This window comes from Panulirus ornatus, chromosome 16 (assembly GCF_036320965.1).
Source record: "Panulirus ornatus isolate Po-2019 chromosome 16, ASM3632096v1, whole genome shotgun sequence".
Classification (NCBI taxonomy): Eukaryota; Metazoa; Arthropoda; class Malacostraca; order Decapoda; family Palinuridae; genus Panulirus; species Panulirus ornatus.
This window is the reverse complement of record NC_092239.1, coordinates 244,264-269,816: the sequence shown is the minus strand read 5'-3', so window position 1 is coordinate 269,816 and position 25,553 is coordinate 244,264. Positions and strand designations below refer to the sequence as shown.

Below are 25,553 nucleotides of genomic sequence, written 5' to 3'. Positions count from 1 at the left end.
GTGATTGAGAATACCTTTGGTAATACCTGGCTTAAAAAGGCCACATAGAAGTATATATATGCAGGAAGGAAACATAGTAAGCATGCATTATTGGATTACAGGCTAATTGACAGGCTTGAAAAGATGGACTTTTGGATGTGAACAAGCTGAGAGATGTAACTGGTGGGATGTCTGAATGCTACCTGGTGGAGTACAGGGTGAAGATTTGAAAAGTTTAGTAAAAGAAGAAAAACAATAGGGTGAGAGGAGGGTGGTGAAAGAAAAAGAGCTTAGAAATTCGACTTTTAAGAGAAGAAATACCTAAAGAGACTGAGCATACAATGGCAAAGGTTGAAATCAAACAAAGCTAAAGGAACAAGGGAGGACTGTAGGTATTTAGGGAAGTAGTGTTGGCATGTGAGAAAAGTATTTGGCATGCAGAGGTGGGAGGTGGGCAGGTAAGAAAGGGCAGCAAGTAGTGGGATGACGAAGTACAGTTTCTAGTGAAAGAGGAAAGAGAGGTGCATAGTCAGTATTTACAGAGAAGTGCAGATGATTGAGAGATGAACAAGATAAGGCAGTAGAAGGTCAAGAGGAAAGTTCAGGGGTTGAAAAAGAGAACAAATGAGAGTTAGGGTGAGTGAGTTTAAGTAAACTTCAAGGAAAGTTAGATGTTTTGAAGTGTATCTTAAACTTCTGAGAAAATTAGATGTTTTGGAATGATGCTAATAGTGTGAGAAAAGCAATGAAAACATGTAGGAACACTGGAGAAGGGGCAACAGGCAGTGATGAAATGGGGAGGAGGAAAAGAGTATTTTGAAGGATTGTTAAATGTGTTTGCTTAAAGGGGGGCAGATGTATGGTGTTTGCACTGAGGATGTATGCAAAGCAAGAAAGTCAAGGAAAGTGGTTTGGTGAAGAAAGAGGTGATCTTGCATTGGACGAAATGTGGCAAGGTGGCTGGAGCGAATGGCACTGCATTTGAATTTCTCAGGAAGAGGGGTAATTATGTTGTTCTTTGGTTTGTTAGGATTTTCAATGTGTATACACACATCATGGTAAGGCAACTGATGATTGGCAGAATGCATGTATAGTGCCATCATATAAAGGCATGGGGGACAAAGCCGAGTATTCAAACCTCAGCGGTAAAAGCTTATTGAATGTACCTAATAAGTTGTATGGCAGAGTGGTGATGGAGAAGGCATGTACATCCCATCCCTAAGAAGGGTGACTGCTTTAACCCCTCTAACTATTGTCCTACTGCTTTGACATCTACCATTTATGAAGTCTCTGAATCCTTCCTCAACTCCCATATCCTCAGACATCTTCAAACTGGTGATATTCTTTCACATCTTACTGTCTAGTCATCAACCCCAAAAGAGTTTCGGTCTTATGTAGTTGCCCTTGGCATATCCAAAGTTTTTGAAAGGGTGTGGCATCAAGGTCTCATCTTAAAACTCCCATCTTCTGGCTTGTGTCCCTCACTTTGCTTCCTCATATCTAGGTTCCTCTTTGGCCAATCTATCTCAGTGGTTGATGATGGATTACCTTCCCTCAATATCTCCTTCAGTAGTGTCCCTCAAGGTTCTGTCCTGTTTGTGTGCTTTTCTCCTTTTAATCAATGACTTCCTCTCTACCACAAAAACCAAGAGAACTCATAAGCTGAGGAGTAGACACTCCATTCATCCACATCCTTCAATTCTGCTCCTTCTCTCACTCAATCAGCATCTCTCTTGACACATTTTTCTCAATAAACTCAGACTTGGACAGGATATCTCAGAGGGGTAGACAAAATCTAATTAAGTTTAACACTTCCAAGAAACAGTTTCTACTCGAGCCTTTATAAATAAAAACTCAACTCTCTTCTCTCCTTTGATGGTTCTGTGCTCACCTCAACTCAATAAACATACCTGATATTACTGTGACATCCACTTTTTCTTGGAAAACTCACATTAAAGAAATAGCCAAGTCTGCCTCTATGAAACTGGGAGTCCTGTTTAGATATCGAAATTTATTTTCTTCTAAACAGTTGCTCTGTTTATACAATGGATTGTTTCATCCTTGTACGAAGTAATTCTCTCACATCTGGGATGGTTCTAGCTCTGCATTGGTACTTGACAGAGTTGACGTGAAGGAAGTATGTCTTATAAGCTCTCCCAGGGTAACCTTAAAACATGACTCGCTTGCCTTACACCGCATGTTGGTCAATCTCCTCCATCTATGGGCATTACTTTGGTTTTTGTTTCCAAGAGCTTGTTGCTTGTGTGCCCCCAGCAGTAACTATACCACACAATACTTGGTAAGCTGCTGGGTCACATGATTACTTTGTGACCATTGGCAGCTTAAGGGTGGGCCATTTTGATAACTTTCTTTTCATACACCTCCAAGCTTTGGGACTCTCTACCTTCTCATGTCTTTCCCAATAACTATGACATTGCAAATTCTAAAAGTAAGATTTTTCAATTCCTCCAGAATTCAAAAATGCTTTCCCTTGATTCTTTTTCCCTTTCAAAACCCTCACTATATTTCAATTAAGGCCTGCTCTTGATGTGGACTTTTGTCCATGACTAGAGCCTCCAACATAAAATATATATATTCATACTTGCTTCCCTTCATCCATTCCTGGCACTACCCTGCCCCACAGGAAACAGCATCACTACCCTGTAATTCAGTGGGTTAGCATCAGGAAAACAGACAAAAAAAGCCACATTCATTCACACTCAGTTGCTAGCTGTCAAGTATAATGCATTGAAACCACAGCTCCCTATCCACATCCAGGCCCCACAGACCTTTCCATGGTTTACCCTGAACACTTCTCATGCCTTGGTTCAGTCAACACAGTACATCGACACCGGTATCCTACATTGTTCCAATTTACTGTATTCCTTGCACGCCTCTCACAGTAATGTATGTTCAGGCCCTGATCACACAAAATCTTCTTCACTCCATCCTTCCACCTCCAATTTGGTCTTCCACTTCTCCTTGTTCCCTCCACCTCTGATACAAAATAACCTCTTTGTCAATATTTCCTTACTTATTCTCTCCATATGTCCAAATCATTTCAACACACCCTCTTCTCCTCTCTCAACCACACTCTTTCTATTTCCACACATCTCTCTTACCCTTTCATTACTTACTCGATCAAACCACCGTACACCACATATGTCCTCAAACATTTCATTTCCAACACATCCACCATCCTTCGTACAACCCTATCTATAGCCCAACACATCCACCATCCTCCGTACAACCACATCTATAACCTATGTCTCACAACCATATAACATTGTTGGAACCACTATTCCTTCAAACATCCATTTTTGCTCTCTGAGACAATGTTTTCTACTTCCACACATTCTTCATCATTCCCAGAACCTTCACCTCCTTCCCTACCCTGTGACTCACTTCCGCTTCCATGGTCCCAATCACTGCTAAGTCCACTTCATCTAAAACACTTCGCTTCCTCCGAATTTTCTTCATTCAAACTTATATCCCAATTAACTTGTCCCTCAACCCTACTGAACCTAATAACTGAACCTAATATAATAACCTAGCTCTTATTCACATTTTACTCTCAACTTTCTCCTTTCCCAAATTAATTCACATTTTACTCTCAACTTTCTCCTTTCCCAAACTGAGTCACTAGCTTCTGCAGTTTCTCATTCAAATCAGCCACCAGATTTGTATCATCAGCGAACAACAACTGACTCGCTTCCCAGGCCCTCTCATCCACAACAGACTGCATACTCACCCTTTACTCCAAAACTCTTGCATTTACCTACCTAACCACTACATCCATAAACAAATTAAACAACCATGGGGATATCACACACCCCTGCTGCAGACCAACATTCACTGGGAACAAATCACTCTCCTCTCTTCTTACTCATACACATGCCTTACATCCTTGGTAAAAACTTCTCACTGCTTCTAGCAACTTACCTCCAACACCATATACTCTTAATACCTTCTGCAAAGCATCTCTATCAACCCTATCATATGCCTTCTCCAGATCAATAAATGCTACATACAAAGCCATCTGTTTTTCTAAGAATTCCTAACATACATTTGTCAAAGCAAACACCTGATCGAAACATCCTCTACCACTTCTGAAACAACACTGCTCTTCCCCAATCTGGTGCTCTGTACATGCCTTTACCCTCTCAATCAATACCCTCCCATATAATTTCCCAGGAATACTCAACAAACTTATACCTCTGTAATTTTAACACTCATCTTTATCCCCTTTGCCTATGTAAAATGGCACTATGCATGCATTCCGTTAACACTCAGGCACTTCACCATGAGTCATACATACAATGAATATTCTTACCAACCAGTCAGCAACACAGTCACCCCCTTTTTCAATACATTCCACTGCAATACCATCCAAACCTGCCGCCTTGCCAGCTCTCATCTTCCTCAAAGCTTTCACTACCTATTCTCTATTTACCAAACTATTCTCCCTGACCCTCTCACTTCATACACCACCTCGGCCAAAACACACTATATCTGCCACTCTATCATCAAGCACATTCAACAAACATTCAAAATACTCACTCCATCCTCTCCTCACTTCACCACTACATGTTATTACCTTCCAATTACCTTCACCAATGTTTCCATTTGTCCTCTTGTCTTATGCACTTTATTTACCTCCTTCCAAAACATCTTTTTATTCTCCTAAAATTTAATGATACTCTCTCACCCCCACTCTCATTTGCCCTCATTTTCACCTCCTGCACCTTTCTCTTGACCTCCTGCCTCTTTCATTTATACGTCTCCCAGTCATTCGCACTACTTCCCTGCAAAAATCGTCCAAACGCCTCTCTCTTCTCTTTCACCAAGAATCTTACATTTTCATCCCACCACTCACTCCCCTTTCTAATCTACCCGCCTCCCACCTTTCTCATGCCACAGGCATCTTTTGTGCAAGCCATCACTGCTTCCCTAAATACCTCCCATTCCTCCCCCACTCCTCTTACATGATTCGCTCTTGCCTATTTTCATTCTGCACTCAATCTCTCCTGGTACTTCCTCACATAAGTCTCCTTTCCAAGCTCACTTACTCTTATCGCTCTCTTCACCCCTACCTTCTCTCTTCTTTTCTGAAAACCTCTATACATCTTCACCTTTGCCTACACAAGATAATGATCCAACACATATATATTATATTCTTTTTTTTATTATACTTTGTCGCTGTCTCCCACATTAGCAAGGTAGTGCAAGGAAACAGACGAAAGAATGGCCCAACCCATCTACAAAAACATGTATATACATAAGACACCCACACATGCACATATACATACCTATACATTTCAACATATACATACACATACAAACACAGACATAAACATATATACACATGAACATATTCATACAAGCTGCCTTCATCCATTCCCGCTGCCACACATGAAATGACACCCCCTCCCCCGCTTGTGTGCAAGGTAGCACTAGGAAAGGACAACAAAGGCCACATTTGTCCACACTCAGACTGTAGCTGACATGTGTAATGCACTAAAACTGAAGCTCTCTTTCCACATCCAGGCCCCACAAAACTTTCCATGGTTTACCCCAGATGCTTCACATGCCCTGGTTCAATCCATTGACAGCACATCGACCCCGGTATACCACATCGTTCCAATTCATTCTATTCCTTGCATGCCTTATATCCTCCTATATGTTCAGGCCCCAATCGCTCAAAATCATTTTCATTCCATCCTTCCACCTTCACTTTGGTCTCAAACATATATCCTCTTTGTCAATCTTTCCTAACTCATTCTCTCCATGTGACTATACCATTTCAGTACACCCTCTTCTGCTCTCTCTACCAAACTCTTTTTATTACCACTCATCTCTCTTACCCTTTCATTACTTACTCAATCAAACCACCTCATACCACATATTGTCCTCAAGCATCTCATTTCCAACACATCCATCCTCCTCTGCACAACCCTATCATTATTGCCCATGCCTCACAACAAAAATTATATATATATATATATTTTATATATATTATTTTATTATTATACTTTGTCGCTGTCTCCCGCGTTTGCGAGGTAGCGTAAGGAAACAGACGAAAGAAATGGCCCAACCCCCCCCATACACATGTATATACCTACGTCCACACACGCAAATATACATACCTACACAGCTTTCCATGGTTTACCCCAGACGCTTCACATGCCCTGCTTCAATCCACTGACAGCACGTCAACCCCGGTATACCACATCGCTCCAATTCACTCTATTCCTTGCCCTCCTTTCACCCTCCTGCATGTTCAGGCCCCGATCACACAAAATCTTTTTCACTCCATCTTTCCACCTCCAATTTGGTCTCCCACTTCTCCTCGTTCCCTCAACCTCCGACACATATATCATCTTGGTCAATCTTTCCTCACTCATTCTCTCCATGTGCCCAAACCATTTCAAAACACCCTCTTCTGCTCTCTCAACCACGCTCTTCTTATTTCCACACATCTCTCTTACCCTTACATTACTTACTCGATCAAACCACCTCACGCCACACATTGTCCTCAAACATCTCATTTCCAGCACATCCATCCTCCTGCGCACAACTCTATCCATAGCCCACGCCTCGCAACCATACAACATTGTTGGAACCACTATTCCTTCAAACATACCCATTTTTGCTTTCGGAGATAATGTTCTCGACTTCCACACATTCTTCAAGGCTCCCAGAATTTTCGCCCCCTCCCCCACCCTATGATCCACTTCCGCTTCCATGGTTCCATCCGCTGCCAGATCCACTCCCAGATATCTAAAACACTTCACTTCCTCCAGTTTTTCTCCATTCAAACTCACCTCCCAATTGACTTGACCCTCAACCCTACTGTACCTAATAACCTTGCTCTTATTCACATTTACTCTTAACTTTCTTCTTTCACACACTTTACCAAACTCAGTCACCAGCTTCTGCAGTTTCTCACATGAATCAGCCACAGCGCTGTATCATCAGCGAACAACAACTGGTATACCGGGGTTGACGTGCTGTCAGTGGATTGAATCAAAGCATGTGAAGCGTCTGGGGTAAACCATGGAAAGCTGTGTAGGTATGTATATTTGCGTGTGTGGACGTATGTATATACATGTGTATGTGGGTGGGTTGGGCAATTTCTTTCGTCTGTTTCCTTGCGCTACCTCGCAAACGCGGGAGACAGAAAAAAAAAAAAATATATATATATATATATATATATATATATATATATATATATATATATATATATATATATATATACATATATATATCCCTGGGGATAGGGGAGAAAGAATACTTCCCACCCATTCCTCACGTGTTGTAGAAGGCGACTAAAGGGGACAGGAGCGGGGGGTTGGAAACCCTCCCCTCCTTGTATTTTACCTTTCAAAAAGGGAAAACAGAAGGAGGAGTCACGCGGGGAGTGTTCATCCTCCTCGAAGGCTCAGATTGGGGTGTCTAAATGTGTGTGGATGTAACCAAGATGAGAAAAAAGGAGAGATAGGTAATATGTTTGAGGAAAGGAACCTCGAAGTTTTGGCTCTGAGTGAAACGAAGCTCAAGGGTAAAGGGGAAGAGAGGTTTGGGAATGTCTTGGGAGTAAAGTCAGGGGTTAGTGAGAGGACAAGAGCAAGGGAAGGAGTAGCACTACTCCTGAAACAGGAGTGGAGGGAATATGTAATAGAGTGTAAGAAAGTAAACTCTAGATTGATATGGGTAAAACTGAAAGTTGATGGAGAGAGATGGGTGATTATTGGTGCATATGCACCTGGGCATGAGAAGTAAGATCATGAGAGGCAAGTGTTTTGGGAGCAGCTGAGTGAGTGTGTTAGTAGTTTTGATGCACGAGACCGGGTTATAGTGATGGGTGATTTGAATGCAAAGGTGAGTAATGTGGCAGTTGGGGCAATCATTGTGTACATGGGGTGTTCGATGCTATAAATGGAAATGGTGAAGAGCTTGTAGATTTATGTGCTGAAAAAGGAATGGTGATTGGGAATACCTGGTTTAAAAAAAGTTATACATAAGTATACATATGTAAGTAGGAAAGATGGCCAGAGAGTGTTATTGGATTACGTGTTAATTGATAGGCGCGCGAGAGAGACTTTTGGATGTAAATGTGCTGAGAGGTGCAACTTGAGGGATGTCTGATCATTATCTTGTGGAGGCGAAGGTGAAGATTTGTAGAGGTTTTCAGAAAAGAAGAGAGAATGTTGGGGTGAAAAGAGTGGTGAGGGTAAGTGAGCTTGGGAAGAAGACTTGTGTGAGGAAGTACCAGGAGAGACTGAGTGCAGAATGGAAAAAGGTGAAAACAAAGGACGTAAGGGGAGTGGGGGAGGAATGGGATGTATTTAGGGAAGCAGTGATGACTTGCGCAAAAGATGCTTGTGGCATGAGAAGCGTGGGAGGTGGGCAGATTAGAAAGGGTAGTAAGTGTTGGGATGAAGAAGTAAGATTATTAGTGAAAGAGAAGAGAGAGGCATTTAGACGATTTCTACAGGGAAATAATGCAAATGACTGGGAGATGTATAAAAGAAAGAGGCAGGAGGTCAAGAGAAAGGTGCAAGAGGTGAAAAAGAGGGCAAATGAGAGTTGGGGTGAGAGAGTATCATTAAATTTTAGGGAGAATAAAAACATGTTTTGGAAGGAGGTAAATAAAGTGCATAAGACAAGGGAACAAATGGGAACTTCAGTGAAGGGGGCTAATGGGGAGGTGATAACAAGTAGTAGTGATGTGAGAAGGAGATGGAGTGAGTATTTTGAAGGTTTCTTGAATGTGTTTCATGATAAAGTGGCAGATATAGGGTGTTTTGGTTGAGGTGGTGTGCAAAGTGAGAGGGTTAGGGAAAATGATTTCGTCAACAGAGAAGAGGTAGTAAAAGCTTTGTGGAAGATGAAAACCGGTAAGGCAACGGGTTTGGATGGTATTGCAGTGGAATTTATTAAAAAAGGGGGTGACTGTATTGTTGACTGGTTGGTAAGGTTATCTAATGTATGTATGATTCATGGTGAGGTGCCTGAGGATTGGCAGAATGCTTGCATAGTGCCATTGTACAAAGGCAAAGGGGACAAAGGGAAGTGCTCAAATTACAAAGGTATAAGTTTGTTGAGTATTCCTGGGAAATTATATGGGAGGGTATTGATTGAGAGGGTGAAGGCATGTACAGAGCATCAGATTGGGGAAGAGCAGTGAGGTTTCATAAGTGGTAGAAGATGTGTGGATCAGGTGTTTGCTTTGAAGAATGTATGTGAGAAATACTTAGAAAAGCAAATGGATTTGTATGTAGCATTTATGGATCTACAGAAGGCATATGTTAGAGTTGATAGAGATGCTCTGTGGAAGGCATTAAGAATATATGGTGTGGGAGGCAAATTGTTAGAAGCAGTGAAAAGTTTTTATTGGGATGTAAGGCATGTGTACGTGTAGGAAGAGAGGAAAGTGATTGGTTCTCAGTGAATGTAGGTTTGCGGCAGGGGTGTGTGATGTCTCAATGGTTGTTTAATTTGTTTATGAATGGGGTTGTTAGGGAGGTGAATGCAAGAGTTTTGGAGAGAGGGGCAAGTATGCAGTCTGTTGTGGATGAGAGAGCTTGGGAAGTGACTCAGTTGTTGTTCGCTGATGATACAGCGCTAGTGGCTGATTCATGTGAGAAACTGCAGAAGCTGGTGACTGAGTTTGGTAAAGTGTGTGAAAGAAGAAATTTGAGAGTAAATGTGAGTAAGAGCAAGGTTATTAGGTTATTAGGGTTGAGGGTCAAGTCAATTGGGAGGTAAGTTTGAATGGAGAAAAACTGGAGGAAGTGAAGCGTTTTAGATATCTGGGAGTGGATTTGGCAGCAGATGGAACCATGGAAGTGGAAGTGAATCATAGGGTGGGGGAGAGGGGGAAAATCTGGGAGCCTTGAAGAATGTGTGGAAGTCGAGAACATTATCTCCGAAAGCAAAAATGGCTATGTTTGAAGGAATAGTGGTTCCAAGAATGTTGTATGGTTGTGAGGCGTGGGCTATGGATAAAGTTGTGTGCAGGTGGATGGATGTGCTGGTAATGAGATGTTTGAGGACAATATGTGGTGTGAGGTGGTTTGATCGAGTAAGTAATAATAGGGTAAGAGAGATGTGTGGTAATAAAAAGAGTGTGGTTGAGAGAGCAGAAGATGGTTTTTTGAAATGGTTTGGTCACATGGAGAAAATGAGTGAGGAAAGATTGACAGAGGATATATGTGTCAGAGGTGGAGGGAACGAGGAGAAGTGGGAGACCAAATCTGAGGTGGAGAGATGGAGTGAAAAAGATTTTGAGTGATCAGGGCCTGAACATGCAGGAGGGTGAAAGGCGTGCAAGGAATAGAGTGAATTGGAACAATGTGGTATACCGGGGTCAATGTGCTGTCAATGGATTGAACCAGGTCATGTGAAGCGTCTGGGGTAAACCATGGAAAGTTCTGTGGGGCCTGGATGTGGAAAGGGAGCTGTAGTTTCGGTGCATTATTACATGACAGCTAGAGACTGAGTGTGAACGAATGGGGCCTTTGTTGTCTTTTCTTAGCACTACCTCGCACACATGAGGGGGGAAGGGGTTATTTCATGTGTGGCGAGGTGGCGATGGGAATGAATAAAGACAGACAGTGTGAATTCATTGCTTCTAACAACTTACCTCGCACACCATATACTCTCAATACCTTCCACTGAGCATCTCTATCAACTCTATCACATGCCTTCTCCAGATCCATGAATGCTACATACAAATCCATTTGTTTTTCTATTTATTTCACATACGTTCTTCAAAGCAAACACCTGATCCACACATCCTCTACCACTTCTGAAACCACACTACTCTCTCACCCTCTCAATCAATACCCTCCCATATATATGTATACGTGGAGATGTATAGGTATGTATATTTGCGTGTGTGGACGTGTATGTATATACATGTGTATGGGGTGGGTTGGGCCATTTCTTTCATCTGTTTCCTTGCGCTACCTCGCAAACGCGGGAGACAGCGACAAAGCAAAATAAATATAAAATAATATTTCTTTCTTTCATACTATTCACCATTTCCCGCATTAGCGAGGTAGCGTTAAGAACAGAGGACTGGGCCTTTGAGGGAATATCCTCACCTGGCCCCCTTCTCTGTTCCTTCTTTTGGAAAATTAAAAAGAAAAAAAAAAAAACGAGAGGGGAGGATTTCCAGCCACCCGCTCCCTCCCCTTTTAGTCGCCTTCTACGACACGCAGGGAATACGTGGGAAGTATTCTTTCTCCCCTATCCCCAGGGATAAAATAATACATATATATATATATATTTTATTTGTTTATGGATGGGGTTGTTAGGGAGGTGAATGCAAGTTTTGGAAAGAGGGGCAAGTATGAAGTCTGTTGGGGATGAGAGAGCTTGGGAAGTGAGTCAGTTGTTGTTCGCTGATGATACAGCGCTGGTGGCTGATTCATGTGAGAAACTGCAGAAGCTGGTGACTGAGTTTGGTAAAGTGTGTGAAAGAAGAAAGTTAAGAGTAAATGTGAATAAGAGCAAGGTTATTAGGTACAGTAGGGTTGAGGGTCAAGTCAATTGGGAGGTGAGTTTGAATGGAGAAAAACTGGAGGAAGTGAAGTGTTTTAGATATCTGGGAGTGGATCTGGCAGCGGATGGAACCATGGAAGCGGAAGTGGATCATAGGGTGGGGGAGGGGGCGAAAATTCTGGGAGCCTTGAAGAATGTGTGGAAGTCGAGAACATTATCTCGGAAAGCAAAAATGGTTATGTTTGAAGGAATAGTGGTTCCAACAATGTTGTATGGTTGCGAGGCGTGGACTATGGATAGAGTTGTGCGCAGGAGGATGGATGTGCTGGAAATGAGATGTTTGAGGACAATGTGTGGTGTGAGGTGGTTTGATCGAGTAAGTAACGTAAGGGTAAGAGAGATGTGTGGAAATAAAAAGAGCGTGGTTGAGAGAGCAGAAGAGGGTGTTTTGAAATGGTTTGGTCACATGGAGAGAATGAGTGAGGAAAGATTGACCAAGAGGATATATGTGTCGGAGGTGGAGGGAACGAGGAGAAGAGGGAGACCAAATTGGAGGTGGAAAGATGGAGTGAGAAAGATTTTGTGTGATCGGGGCCTGAACATGCAGGAGGGTGAAAGGAGGGCAAAGAATAGAGTGAATTGGAGCGATGTGGTATACCGGGGTTGACGTGCTGTCAGTGGATTGAATCAAGGCATGTGTATGGGGGTGGGTTGGACCATTTCTTCCGTCTGTTTCCTTGCACTACCTCGCAAACGCGGGAGACCGGCAAAAAAAAAAAAAAAAAAAAAAAAAAAAAAAAAAATATATATATATATATATATATATATATATATATATATATATATATATATATATATATATATATATATATATATTATATCACTATCCCTGGGGATAGGGGAGAAAGAATACTTCCCATGTATTCCCTGCATGTCGTAGAAGGCGACTAAAAGGGAAGGGAGCGGGGGGCTGGAAATCCTCCCCTCTCGTTTCTTTTTTCTTTTTTTTTTTTTTAAATTTTCCAAAAGAAGGAACAGAGAAGAGGGCCAGGTGAGGATATTTCCTCAAAGGCCCAGTCCTCTGTTCTTAACGCTACCTCGCTGTCGCGGGAAATGGCGGATAGTATGAAAAAAAAAAAAAAAAAATATTATATCATACTTTGTCTGTCGCTGTCTCCCACATTAGCGAGGCAGTGCAAGGAAACAGACGAAAGAATGGCCCAACCCACCCACATCCACATGTATATACATACACATCCACACACGCAAATATACATACCTATAAATCTCCACGTATACATATATATGGGAGGGTATTGATTGAGAGGGTGAAAGAGTAGTGTGGTTTCAGAAGTAGTAGAGGATGTGTGGATCAGGTGTTTGCTTTGAAGAATGTATGTGAAATTAATAGAAAAACAAATGGATTTGTATGTAGCATTCATGGATCTGGAGAAGGCATGTGATAGAGTTGATAGAGATGCTCAGTGGAAGGTATTGAGAGTATATGGTGTGGGAGGTAAGTTGTTAGAAGCAGTGAAGAGTTTTTATCGAGGATGTAAGGCATGTGAACGAGTAGGAAGAGGGGAAAGTGATTGGTTCCCAGTGAACATCGGTTTGTGGCAGGGGTGTGTGATGTCTCCATGGTTGTTTAATTTGCTTATGGATGGGGTTGTTAGGGGGTGAATGCAAGAGTTTTGGAGAGATTGGCAAGTATGCAGTCTGTTGTAGATGAGAGGGCTTGGGAAGTGAGTCAGTTGTTGTTCGCTGATGATACAGCGCTGGTGGCTGATTCATGTGAGAAACTGCAGAAGCTGGTGACTGAGTTTGGTAAAGTATGTGAAAGAAGAAAGCTGAAAGTAAATGTGAATAAGAGGAAGGTTATTAGGTTCAGCAGGGTTGAGGGACAAGTCAACTGGGAGGTAAGTTTGAATGGAGAAAAACTGGAGGAAATGAAGTGTTTTAGATATCTGGGAGTGGATTTAGCAGTGGATGGAAACATGGAAGCGGAAGTGAGTCACTGGGTGGGGGAGGGGGTGAAGGTTCTGGGAGCGTTGAAGAATGTGTGGAAAACGAGAGTATTATCCGAGAGGGAAAGATGAGCAAATCTTGAAATCAGCATATTTCTTTCTGGTCTCAGAAGAAGCCCTGGATGTCTGATGAAAGTATAGGGAAAATAATTCATTGTGCAGAATTAAAAATGCACAAGGTTGCAGTCATTGTGGTAACTGGACATACACAAACATCATAGGGGTGTCTGTCTCAAATGAAACGTCTGTCTTAAAAGAAATGTTTGTCTGGTCAAAACTTGATTATCAGAATTTTTTTTTTCATTTCAACTTCTTGCCTTTCCCACTTTAGTGAGGTAGTACACAAACTTAGCCTTCGATAATAAATACTCACTTGAATCTACATTATCTACAGAAAAAGAATTGTAAACACCAAACATACGGACATCCTGTGGTTAAAGTTTTCTGAGACTCGAGAACACACTATGTATGTTCATAGTTAATTTAATGGAATATGAAAATTTCTGCCAGACAGACACAGCAAGCAAACTTAAACTAATGAACAGAAAAAATAGCAGTATCTTTTTCACACGACTACATATTAAGTGTACATGAAATACAGAGTGGTAATATCTTACCATAACTAGAACATTCTGACCAGGTGGGATAGCTGCTGCTGCTGCTGCTGCTGCTGCAGCTGGATGAGGCTGATAATATCCCTGTAGTTGCTGAAGGTACAATTGCTGTTGTTGCTGCATGTACAGAGCAGTTTGCTGCTGCTGATAAGCCTGCTGAGAGTAGGCTAGTTTTTGGGCTTGCTGAGCTGCTGCCATGCTCTGAAAGTAGGCCAAGGAGGCTGAGTCCTTGATCTTAGAAGAAAATACAAAGTAAATATTCTTTCTCTGCAAAACATTTGAAAAAGTAATCATAACAGGAGTATATCTTGATAATTCCTATGATTAATCCAAGATGGAGAAAAATCTTCTACAAATGGTATATATACTAAAACTCTTCTTAACAGTAAAAGACTACTACATTCTATTTACCCAGGTATCATCACCATAATTTTATATGGGAATCTGTTCTACACAAATACAGTTTCATGTTCCATGCAGTTTCCAATGAGGATGATGGTTTATATATATGTACAGTCAGAACATACATTACTTTTACCTCTGAGTGAAATGGATTTCAAACTCAAAATTAACTCTCTTGTTGGGTTGGTAAGCATGATTGTGACATCACTGTAGTAAGACAAGTGATTGGAACAGTATCACTGGTGGCTCCAAATATTCCCATATAGTAAAGTAGGGCTATCGATGTGAAGCTAGATGCAAGAGCTTTGTTCAGAATTATTTCACCAATTTGTTATATTGTTTCACACAAGAGTGGGAAAAGTAATTCATGATCTGACTGTTCAATGACTTGATTGGTATAAAAGCAATTAATGCAATCAAATGGAAAGCCTTACTTCTTGTGGCATACAGCTTGCCCTTAACCTACAAACTGACATATCATGCATTGCATTCAAACTTGTCTTCAATGGCCAATAACAGAGTTGCAGGAAAGCCTATCCTCTGTTCAATCCATGCTAAAATGGTGCAACAAACATTTCATTGACTGCATATTCCACATTTTTCAAGCCTATTCTCCTCAACCCTACAACATGTCAAGCAGGATTAATCCCACTGCTACTTTCCAAAGCAATCAACATACATTTGTTAATCTATTCTTAAGAAAAGCAAGACTGAGAGGGTGGTGATAGCACATACAGATTTTATTTGGAACAATCAGTTTTTAAATTAAATTTTTCAAATTATTCATGTATGCATTTTTGGTAGGTCTTAGCTGATATGTGAACATTTCATAGCAAAAAATTTGAAGTTTCTTTTATTTACCTAATATAGTTTTTCTTAAGTGTTATTTCTAAATGCACACCTCCCTCATTTATAAATGAGAAATGCCTTCATCTAAAAAATGCTTAGTTTGTAATTCTGAAATATATGTAGCAGGTGTGACAGTATCTATTTAATGAATTCCCTGGTCCAATTAAGCACTTTTGTGGGATAACTCATGGTTATGAGTACAATTCTTTCCAAATTTTTACATATCATTTTGTGGCAAGTTTACACTAGTAATAGTTACTGAAGATATGATGGTGGTCACCATTCTATAAAAAAAAATTACTTTAATAATTTCTATGTGAATATTTACCCAAGGTTTCATCTATTATTCAAAAACCCTCAAAGGTCCTGCATACACAAAAAGCAGTGGTGTGACAAATATCAAAACAAAACAATAATATATTCTTATAACATCACCTAAAATATAAATATAAATAAAAATAAAAATGCAAAAAAACATCAGAAAACCCATAAATAGCAAATAAAGTCAAAAATTATTGCTTGGCAATATCTTTGTCAACAATCGCTGAGCCATGGAAACTGGCAATTTTAAAAGTAGGAGGCTAACTTATTTCTAACTCAATAAGCTGAATCAGGTTTAACCATGGTTAGTTTTTAAATGCAAATCATCAGAGAAATATAAATTTATATATACAAATGTATACATAATGGATCATGTAGAGGATAATGAATATGTATTAAGGTTCATTGGCGATTCTATGATCTGAGGACAGCTGAAGAAATTCTGAGCCAGGAACCCTTCATGCTATACATATATTTGTTTTCTAGGTGCTAAAGTAGATGACGTTGCTGATGTTGTAGAGAATGTTTGAGGCAGCACTAAAGAAAATACACTTGCTATTTGTCATACAGGTACTAATGATGCACTGAAGGAGAGACTAGAGTTGTTGGAGAAATATTGCCAGCTAATATGAAGTTTCCCAGATAAATCTCATGTCATGATTTCTGGAGTTCTTAGGATAGCACTAGGATTGCATTATTTAGTGAGGTATTAAGTCAAAATACTATACTAGTGAACCTATGTTTTCTGGAAGAAGTAGAGTTCATTCACTTGTGGAAGCATTTCTAAATGCAATGTGGTGCGATCGTGAATGCAGTATGACCTGCACATTTTGGTAGACTCCCAAGTGAGTCTTTAAACAAAGCCAACTTTAACTTAACGCTTTACTCCTGGAAAACATTTCTGAACACATATCTTACATTTGCTGTTCCATGTGTTGCCTTAATACACTGAAAAGTATTATCACAATCAAATATGTGTTGCTTTAATATATTGAAAAGTATTATCATAATTAACTGATCATTTTATGCCTGTCAACAGGATTTCATCTAATAAAATGTCGCATTAACACATCCAGTTTTACATGAAAATTCATGGAATGGAAAGGCTGCACCAATTATGCTTATCTGCATTAACATTTCATTGACTGCATATTCCACATAACTGATATAGAACCACTACAGTGTTTGCACTTTTAAGGAATTCATAGCCTTTTAATGTATGTTTATGCTGAAAGTTCATGTTTACTTATCTATTAATTCTAAAACCTATGGAAAAGCATGTGGTTTACATCAAAATCAACTAAATACAGTACTGCACAATGATATGAAAATCTTGTCCAATGGTTGCATAACAATTTTCAGCAAGATAATTCACAATGGAAAATTTGGCAACAGTGTGCACTGGACATTTTGGTATTCTGATTGAAACACACTATGTTTGAGTGCATCATCATAATTCCAAAAGATTACTTTAACTGATTTATTAGCAGTATAGTGGTAAATCTATAATGCATCTATTAGTGAGTAAAACTGGTTGGGGAAGAGCGAAGAATGTATCCTAACTGGTAGTGTGTTAAAATAGGTCTGTAGGGGGAGAGAAGGAACATCATCCATTGCCATCCTGTTATGGGATACTGTGAAGTTAGTATCAATTCATCATTCATCAATTCTATGAATTAAGTACATGTCATTCTTTCAGGTTCTTATCTGTACAGGAACTGAATGGCACCATCGCTTGGGGGTTTTAGCTGTGCGGGGAAAACTAAATGGTGCTTGTTGAGAGTTTTGCAGTTCACAATATGAGTTTTGCAGTTCACAATATCTTGGATAAACAGGAATTCTCTGTATATATCATATAAGGCATTATTCCCCAAAGGTAGGCTCACCATATTTAAGTTTTGAGAAAACATGCATTAAAATCTTCATTATGTAAATAGCCATAACCTGAATTGATACTCCAGTAGATCATTGTTTAGAAAAGCCTCCTCATCGATAGGTGCAGTCATCAAAATATTTGTAGTGCAATGAGGGATACTAAAAATACTTGAAATACTATACTAGCAGTACCCACAATGTGGAAAGCAACAGCTGAAGTATGTAGCCCCAGTATTTCTTTTCCACTTTGCTTACACTTTTTTCCAAATGTCTACATCTTTTTGCCTCTTATAAGAGTAGCCGTACTATGCTCCACATCACAATCGAAACTCATGATGATAACTATGGTAGGCTGCACATCACAATCAGAACTCATAGTAATGACTATATCTACAAAGTTATAGCAATAAATAAGTAGCTGCTGGCTCAGACAGGCTCTCTTTGTCACTCATCCAGTACCTCTCTACAGCATGGGGAAAATTCTAGGAGGTAAAAGCAAACCCAACATGTAACATGATGAAGAAAAAAAATTATATGCCTTTCTGGCACCATAGAAAACTAATTTCTAGGACCATGGTGGACTTGGCCTAACCACACGCTTCATACTTGTTCACTGCTTTCCCAAACAGCAAGGTAGCAAGCACTAAGTACATGTAAAGAAAAGGCAATGTTCACTCATCCATTCTCTAGCTGTCATGTGCAATGCAATGCAATCAGAGCCCCCATATTCACAACCATGCCCCATATACCTTTCTGTGGTTTCCCCTAGCTGCTTCATATGTCCTGGTTCAATCCACTGACAGCACATCGCCCCCTGTATACCACAACACTCCAATTCACCCTGTCCCGTGCATGCCTTTTATCTTTCTGCATGTTCAGGCCCCAAACAATTAAAATCCTTTTCACTCCATCCTTCCACCTTCAATTTGGTCTCATCCTTCTCCTTTTCCCATTCACTTTTGACCCACACATCCACTTTGTTAACATCTCATATATTCTCTCCATATGTCCAAACCATCTCAGCATAATTGCTTCATCTCTCGCAACCACACTCTTCTTATTACCAACCACACCTGCCTTTTACCCTTACATTACTTACTCAGTCAAACCACCTCACAATCTTACTTAATCAAAATTTATATTATGAAACATTACACATTATCTATAACATATTTCATCACTTTGTACAAGTATGTTAGTATAAGATTTACCAGTTGATATCAACAGCATCTTAGTGCAACCATTTATAAACAAATACATGCAAAACAGATTCATAAATTGGTAAATATTGTATACATTTACATTATGGTAACTGCAATTACATAAATATAATTGCTTTGTTATAGTGAAAGTGTTACATTATTGATTATTGGAAATACACAATATCACACAGCAATCATTTACTAAGTGTAAACAAAAAGCATATAACCAAAAACAGTACCAAAAATTGATAAATATCATAAAATATTATGCTACAGCAGCAGTAAATACCTCAATATCATTAGTTTGTAACAGTGATGTTATAACATTTACCATTCAGTGCACACACCGATAAAGATCAATCATTTATGAACAAACAAAAGTATAGAAGGCTGTATAAGAACAGAATCAGCATCACAAACTGATTATAGTTGTAAACACTTACATGCAAGTGGTATGAGGGCTGGTTGTTAATGGGTGACATCACATGACCATCACACAGCTCACACGATACCCAACTTTATGATATATCGTACATTTCTTCATTTCTTCTTACTCAGTGCATTAACATTTACAATATATGCTAGTATAAGGGATAGGGGAGAAAAAATACTTCCCATTTATTCCCTGCATGTTGTAAAAGGCAACTAAAAGGGGAGGAAGTGGGGGTCTAGAAATGCAAATGTGGCAGTTGAGGGTATAACTGGTGTACAAGGGGTACTCAGTGTTGTGAATGGAAATGGGGAAGAGCTTGTGGATGGGTGAAGAAAAAAGATGGGCGATTAGGAATACCTGGTTTAAAAAGAGAGATAAACATAAGTATACATATGTGAGTAGAAGAGATGGTCAAAGAGCATTATTGGATTATGTGTTAATTGATAGGTAGGTAAAAGAGAGACTTTTGAATGTTAATGTACTGAGAGGGGCAGCTGGTGGGATGTCTGATCATTATCTTTTGGAGGTGACAGTGAAGGTTTGTAAAAGTAATCAAAAAAAGAAGAGAAAATATTGGGGAGAAGAGAGTGGTGAGAGTAAGTGAGCTTGGAAAGGAGACTTGTGAGAGGAAGTACTGGGAGAGATTGGGTGTAGAATAGCAAAGGGTGAGAGCAAATGATGTGAGAGGAGTGGGTGAGGAATGGGATGTATATAAGGAAGCAATGATGGCATGTGCAAAAGATGCATGAGGCATGAGAAAGGTGGGAGGTGGGCAGATTAGAAAGGGTAGTGAGTGGTGGGATGAAAAAGTTGTTAGTGAAGGAGAGAAGAGAGGAGACAATACTTACAGGGAAGGAGTGCAAATGAATGAGAAATGTATAAAAGAAAGCAGAAGGAGGTCAAGAGGAAGGTGTAAGGGTTTGAAAAAGAGGGCAAATGAAAGCTTGGGTGAGAGAGCATCATTAAACTTTAGGTTGAATAAGAGGATGTTTTGGAAGGAGGTGAATAGCTTGCATAAAACAAGAATAAATGGGAACATCGGTGAAAGGGGTTAAGGGGATGTGATAACAGGTAGTGATGAAGTGAGAAAGAGATGGAGTGAGTATTTTGATGGTTTGTTGAATGTGTTTGATGATTGAGTGGCAGATGTAGGGTGTTTTGGTTGGGGTGGTGTGCAGAGCAAGAGGGTCAGGGAGAATGGTTTGGTTATGAGAGAAGAGAGTGAAAGCTTTCCAGAATATGAAATCTAGCAAGGTGGCAGGTTTGGATGGTGTTGCAGTTGGATCTATCAAGAAAGGGGTTAACTGTGTTGTTGATCGGTTGGTAACGATATTCAATGTATATACGGATCATGGTGAGGGCCCTGAGGACTGGTAGAATGCGTGCATGGTGCCATTGTACAAAGGCAAAGGGGATCAAGGTGAGTGTTCAAACTAGAGAGGTATAAGTTTGCTGAGTATTCCCAGGAAATTGTATGGGAGGGTACTGATTGAGAAGGTGAAGGAATGTACAGAGCATCAGATTAGGGAAGAGCAGTGTGGTTTCAGAAGTGGTAGAGGATGTGTTGATCAGGTGTTTGGTTTGAAGAATGTCTGAGAAATACTTAGAAAAAGAGAGGAATTTGTATGTAGCATTTATGGATCTAAAGAAGGCATATGATAGGGTTGAAAGAGTTGTTTCCTTGCGCTACCTCGCAAACGCGGGAGACAGCGACAAAGTATAATAAAAAAAAAAAAAAATGATAGGGTTGACAGAGATGCTTTGTGATAGTCTAAGAGTATATGGTGTGGAAGGTAAGCTACTAGAAGCAGTGAAAAGTTTTTACCAAGGATGTAAGGCATGTGTGCAAATAGGAAGAGAGTGATTGGTTTTCAGTGAAAGTCAGTCTGCAGTAGGGGTGTGTGATATCCACGTGGTTGTTTAATTTGTTTATGGATGGAATGGTTAGGAAGGTAAATGCAAGACTTTTGGAGGAGCGAGTATGCAGTCAGTTGGGATGATACAGCTCTGGTGGCTGACTCGAGGGAGAAACTGCAGAAGTTGGTGACTTTGAGTTTGGAAAATTGTGTGAAAGGAGAAAGTTGAGAGTAAATGTGAATAACAGCAAGGTTATTAGGTTCGGCAGGGTAAATTGTGATGGAAATCTGAATGGAGAAAAACTGGAGGAAGTGAAGTGCTTTGGATATCTGGGAGTGGACTTAGTAGCAACTGGAATCATGTAAACAAAAGTGAGTCAAGGGTGGGAGAGGGGAGGGGGGGGGGAGTTTTTGAGAGCAGTGAAAAAGGTGTGGAAGAAGAGAATGCTATCTCGGAGAGCAAAAATGGGTATGTTTGAAAGAATAGTAGTTCTAACAATATCATATGTTTGAGAGGCATGGGCTATGGACAGGGTTGTATGGAGGAGGGTGGATGTGTTCGAAATGAAATGCTTGAGGACAATATGTGATGTGAGGTGGTTTCATTGAGTAAGTAATGAAAGGGTAAGAGAGACGCATGGAAATAAAAAGAGTGGTTAAGAGAGCAGAAGAGGGTGTGTTGAAATGGTTTGGACATATGAAGAGAACGAGTTAGGAAACACTGACAAAGTGGGTACATGTGTCAGAGGTGGAGGGAACAAGGAAAAGCTGGAGACCCAACTGGAGGTGAAAGGATGGAGCAAGAAAAATTTTGAGTGACTGGGGCCCGAACATAAAGGAGGGCAAGAAGCATGCAAGGAATAGAGTGAATTGGAATGATGTGGTGTACCAGGGTCAACATGCTGTCAATGGACTGAACCAGGGCATATGAAGCGTCTGGAGTAAACCATGGGAAAGTCTGTGGGGTTTAGAAGTGGATAGAAAGCTGTGGTTTTGGTGCATTACACATGACAGCTAGAGACTGAGTGTGAATGAATGCGGCCATTTTTGTCTGTTTTCCTACCTTGCTGAAGCAGGGGGCAGCGATGCTGTTTCGCATGGGATGGGGTAGCGCCGGGAAAGGATGAAGGCAAGCAAGTATATGTACACGTGTATATGTCTGCATATATATGTATGTATATGTTGATAAGCATATGTACGTGTGCATGCATGGGCATTTATGTATAAATATGTCTATACAAGTGGATGGGCCATTCTTCGTCTGTTTCCTGGTGCTACATCGCTGACACAGGAAACAGTGATTATGTATTATATATCTATTTATCTATTTTATTATACTTAGCTGCTGTCTCCCACGTTAACGAGGTAGTGCAAAGAAACAGAAGAAAGAATGGCCCAACCCACCCACATACACATGCATATACATAAATGCCCACACACACATATACATACATATTACATATCATAAATAATATGGTTGCGAGGCGTGGGCTATGGACAGAGTTGTGCGCAGGAGGATGGATGTGCTGGAAATGAGATGTTTGAGGACAATGTGTGGTGTGAGGTGGTTTGATCGAGTGAGTAACGTAAGGGTAAGAGAGATGTGTGGAAATAAAAAGAGCGTGGTTGAGAGAGCAGAAGAGGGTGTTTTGAAGTGGTTTGGGCACATGGAGAGAATGAGTGAGGAAAGCTTGACCAAGAGGATATATGTGTCGGAGGTGGAGGGAACGAGGAGAAGAGGGAGACCAAATTGGAGGTGGAAAGATGGAGTGAAAAAGATTTTGTGTGATCGGGGCCTGAACATGCAGGAGGGTGAAAGGAGGGCAAGGAATAGAGTGAATTGGAGCGATGTGGTATACCGGGGTTGACGTGCTGTCAGTGGATTGAATCAAGGCATGTGAAGCGTCTGGGGTAAACCATGGAAAGCTGTGTAGGTATGTATATTTGCGTGTGTGGACGTATGTATATACATGTGTATGGGGGGGGGTTGGGCCATTTCTTTCGTCTGTTTCCTTGCGCTACCTCGCAAACGCGGGAGACAGCGGCAAAGTATATAAATAATAAATGTAAAGATAAAAATAACATATTTTTTCATACATATTTACCACTTCCCACTTTAATGAGGTAGCATCAAGAATAGAGAATCGGGGCTTTGAGGGAAAATCCTCATAACTGAAAAATAGTTTCATAAAAACAAATAAAAATTCACCTCCTACGACTGAGTAGGTAAGTAAGTGAGATAATGCCCATCTTTCAACTGAAAACTTCTTACAATTCTTGTCTCTCCTCTGACAATTCTGTAGCTCCACCTCTGGACTCAATGAACATGCTTGGAAATAATGAAACATCCACTCTTTCTTGGAAACCCCACATTACGGAAATAGTTAAGTTTGCCTCTGAGAAACTATGAGTCCTGTTTAGATGTCAAAATTTCTTTTCTCCTGAACCATTACTCTGCCTATACAAAGGATTGATTCATCCTTGTATGGAGTACTGCTCTTACATCTGGGGTGGTTCTAGCTCTGCGTCCTTATTTGATAGAGCTGAATTGAAAGCAGTCCATCTTATATACTCTCCATGGATAACTCCAAAACTTGACCCACTTGCCTAACACTGCACTGTTGGTTCATCTTCCCTATTCCATAGAAATTACATTGGTTTTTGCTCCTCCGAGCTGGATGCATGTGTGCCCTCACCACTAGTTAGATCATATGATACTCAACAAGCCGCTGCATCACATGATTACTGTGTGGCCATTGGGAACTCTACAGTGGGCTGTCTTGATAATTGTTTCTTTTCCTACACCATGAAGCTTTATTATCATGTCTTTCCCTACAACTAACCTGATACATTTCAGTTTCAAAAGACATGTTTACTTCTTCCTAAAAATTCATAAATACTTTCCTTTGTCTCTTCTTTTTCCCATTCATAATCCTCTCTACATTTCAACTGCAGCTCAGCCTTGATGTGTACTCCAGTCCGTGACTGGACCCTAACAGAGAGAAGGAAAAGAATTCAGGTTCTCAAACCTTACAACTTTGATCACTGCACTGATGGACTATCATTAATATGTGCCAATGATGTCAGGTAAACAACAACCAGGTAAACAACAACCAATGTCTGCAATACCTTCCTTCTCCATCAAGATGATGCTTCACATCACTCATTACATATTTTTTTTTTCTTTTTTTTTCTGCTTTGTCGCTGTCTCCCGCGTTTGCGAGGTAGCGCAAGGAAACAGACGAAAGAAATGGCCCAACCCATCCCCATACACATGCCTTGATTCAATCCACTGACAGCACGTCAACCCCGGTATACCACATCGCTCCAATTCACTCTATTCTTTGCCCTCCTTTCACCCTCCTGCATGTTCAGGCCCCGATCACACAAAATCTTTTTCACTCCATCTTTCCACCTCCAATTTGGTCTCCCTCTTCTCCTCGTTCCCTCCACCTCCGACACATATATCCTCTTGGTCAATCTTTCCTCACTCATTCTCTCCATGTGCCCAAACCATTTCAAAACACCCTCTTCTGCTCTCTCAACCACGCTCTTTTTATTTCCACACATCTCTCTTACCCTTACGTTACTTACTCGATCAAACCACCTCACACCACACATTGTCCTCAAACATCTCATTTCCAGCATATCCATCCTCCTGCGCACAACTCTATCCATAGTCCACGCCTCGCAACCATACAACATTGTTGGAACCACTATTCCTTCAAACATACCCATTTTTGCTTTCCGAGATAATGTTCTCGACTTCCACACATTCTTCAAGGCTCCCAGAATTTTCGCCCCCTCCCCCACCCTATGATCCACTTCCGCTTCCATGGTTCCATCCGCTGCCACATCCACTCCCAGATATCTAAAACACTTCACTTCCTCCAGTTTTTCTCCATTCAAACTCACCTCCCAATTGAACTGACCCTCAACCCTACTGTACCTAATAACCTTGCTCTTATTCACATTTACTCTTAACTTTCTACTTTCACACACTTTACCAAACTCAGTCACCAGCTTCTGCAGTTTCTCACATGAATCAGCCACCAGCGCTGTATCATCAGCGAACAACAACTGACTCACTTCCCAAGCTCTCTCATCCCCAACAGACTTCATACTTGCCCCTCTTTCCAAAACTCTTGCATTCACCTCCCTAACAACCCCATCCATAAACAAATTAAACAACCATGGAGACATCACACACCCCTGCCGCAAACCTACATTCACTGAGAACCAATCACTTTCCTCTCTTCCTACACGTACACATGCCTTACATCCTCGATAAAAACTTTTCACTGCTTCTAACAACTTGCCTCCCACACCATATATTCTTAATACCTTCCACAGAGCATCTCTATCAACTCTATCATATGCCTTCTCCAGATCCATAAATGCTACATACAAATCCATTTGCTTTTCTAAGTATTTCTCACATACATTCTTCAAAGCAAACACCTGATCCACACATCCTCTACCAC

General features: G+C 40.6%; 1 protein-coding gene across 7 annotated transcripts in view; it reads right to left on the bottom strand.

Annotated features, from left to right (window-relative positions):
- LOC139754005 (uncharacterized) overlaps positions 1 to 25,553 on the bottom strand; it is a 117,551-nt gene that overhangs the window by 7,887 nt on the left and 84,111 nt on the right. For 4 of the 7 annotated variants that reach the window (XM_071670963.1, XM_071670966.1, XM_071670959.1 and 1 more), the window contains one exon: positions 14,135 to 14,365. In XM_071670963.1, coding sequence (XP_071527064.1) covers positions 14,135 to 14,365 — 231 coding nt within the window. The remainder of the gene's footprint in view (positions 1 to 14,134; positions 14,366 to 25,553) is intronic. The other 3 variants (XM_071670965.1, XM_071670960.1, XM_071670962.1) reach the window with 1 other exon arrangement.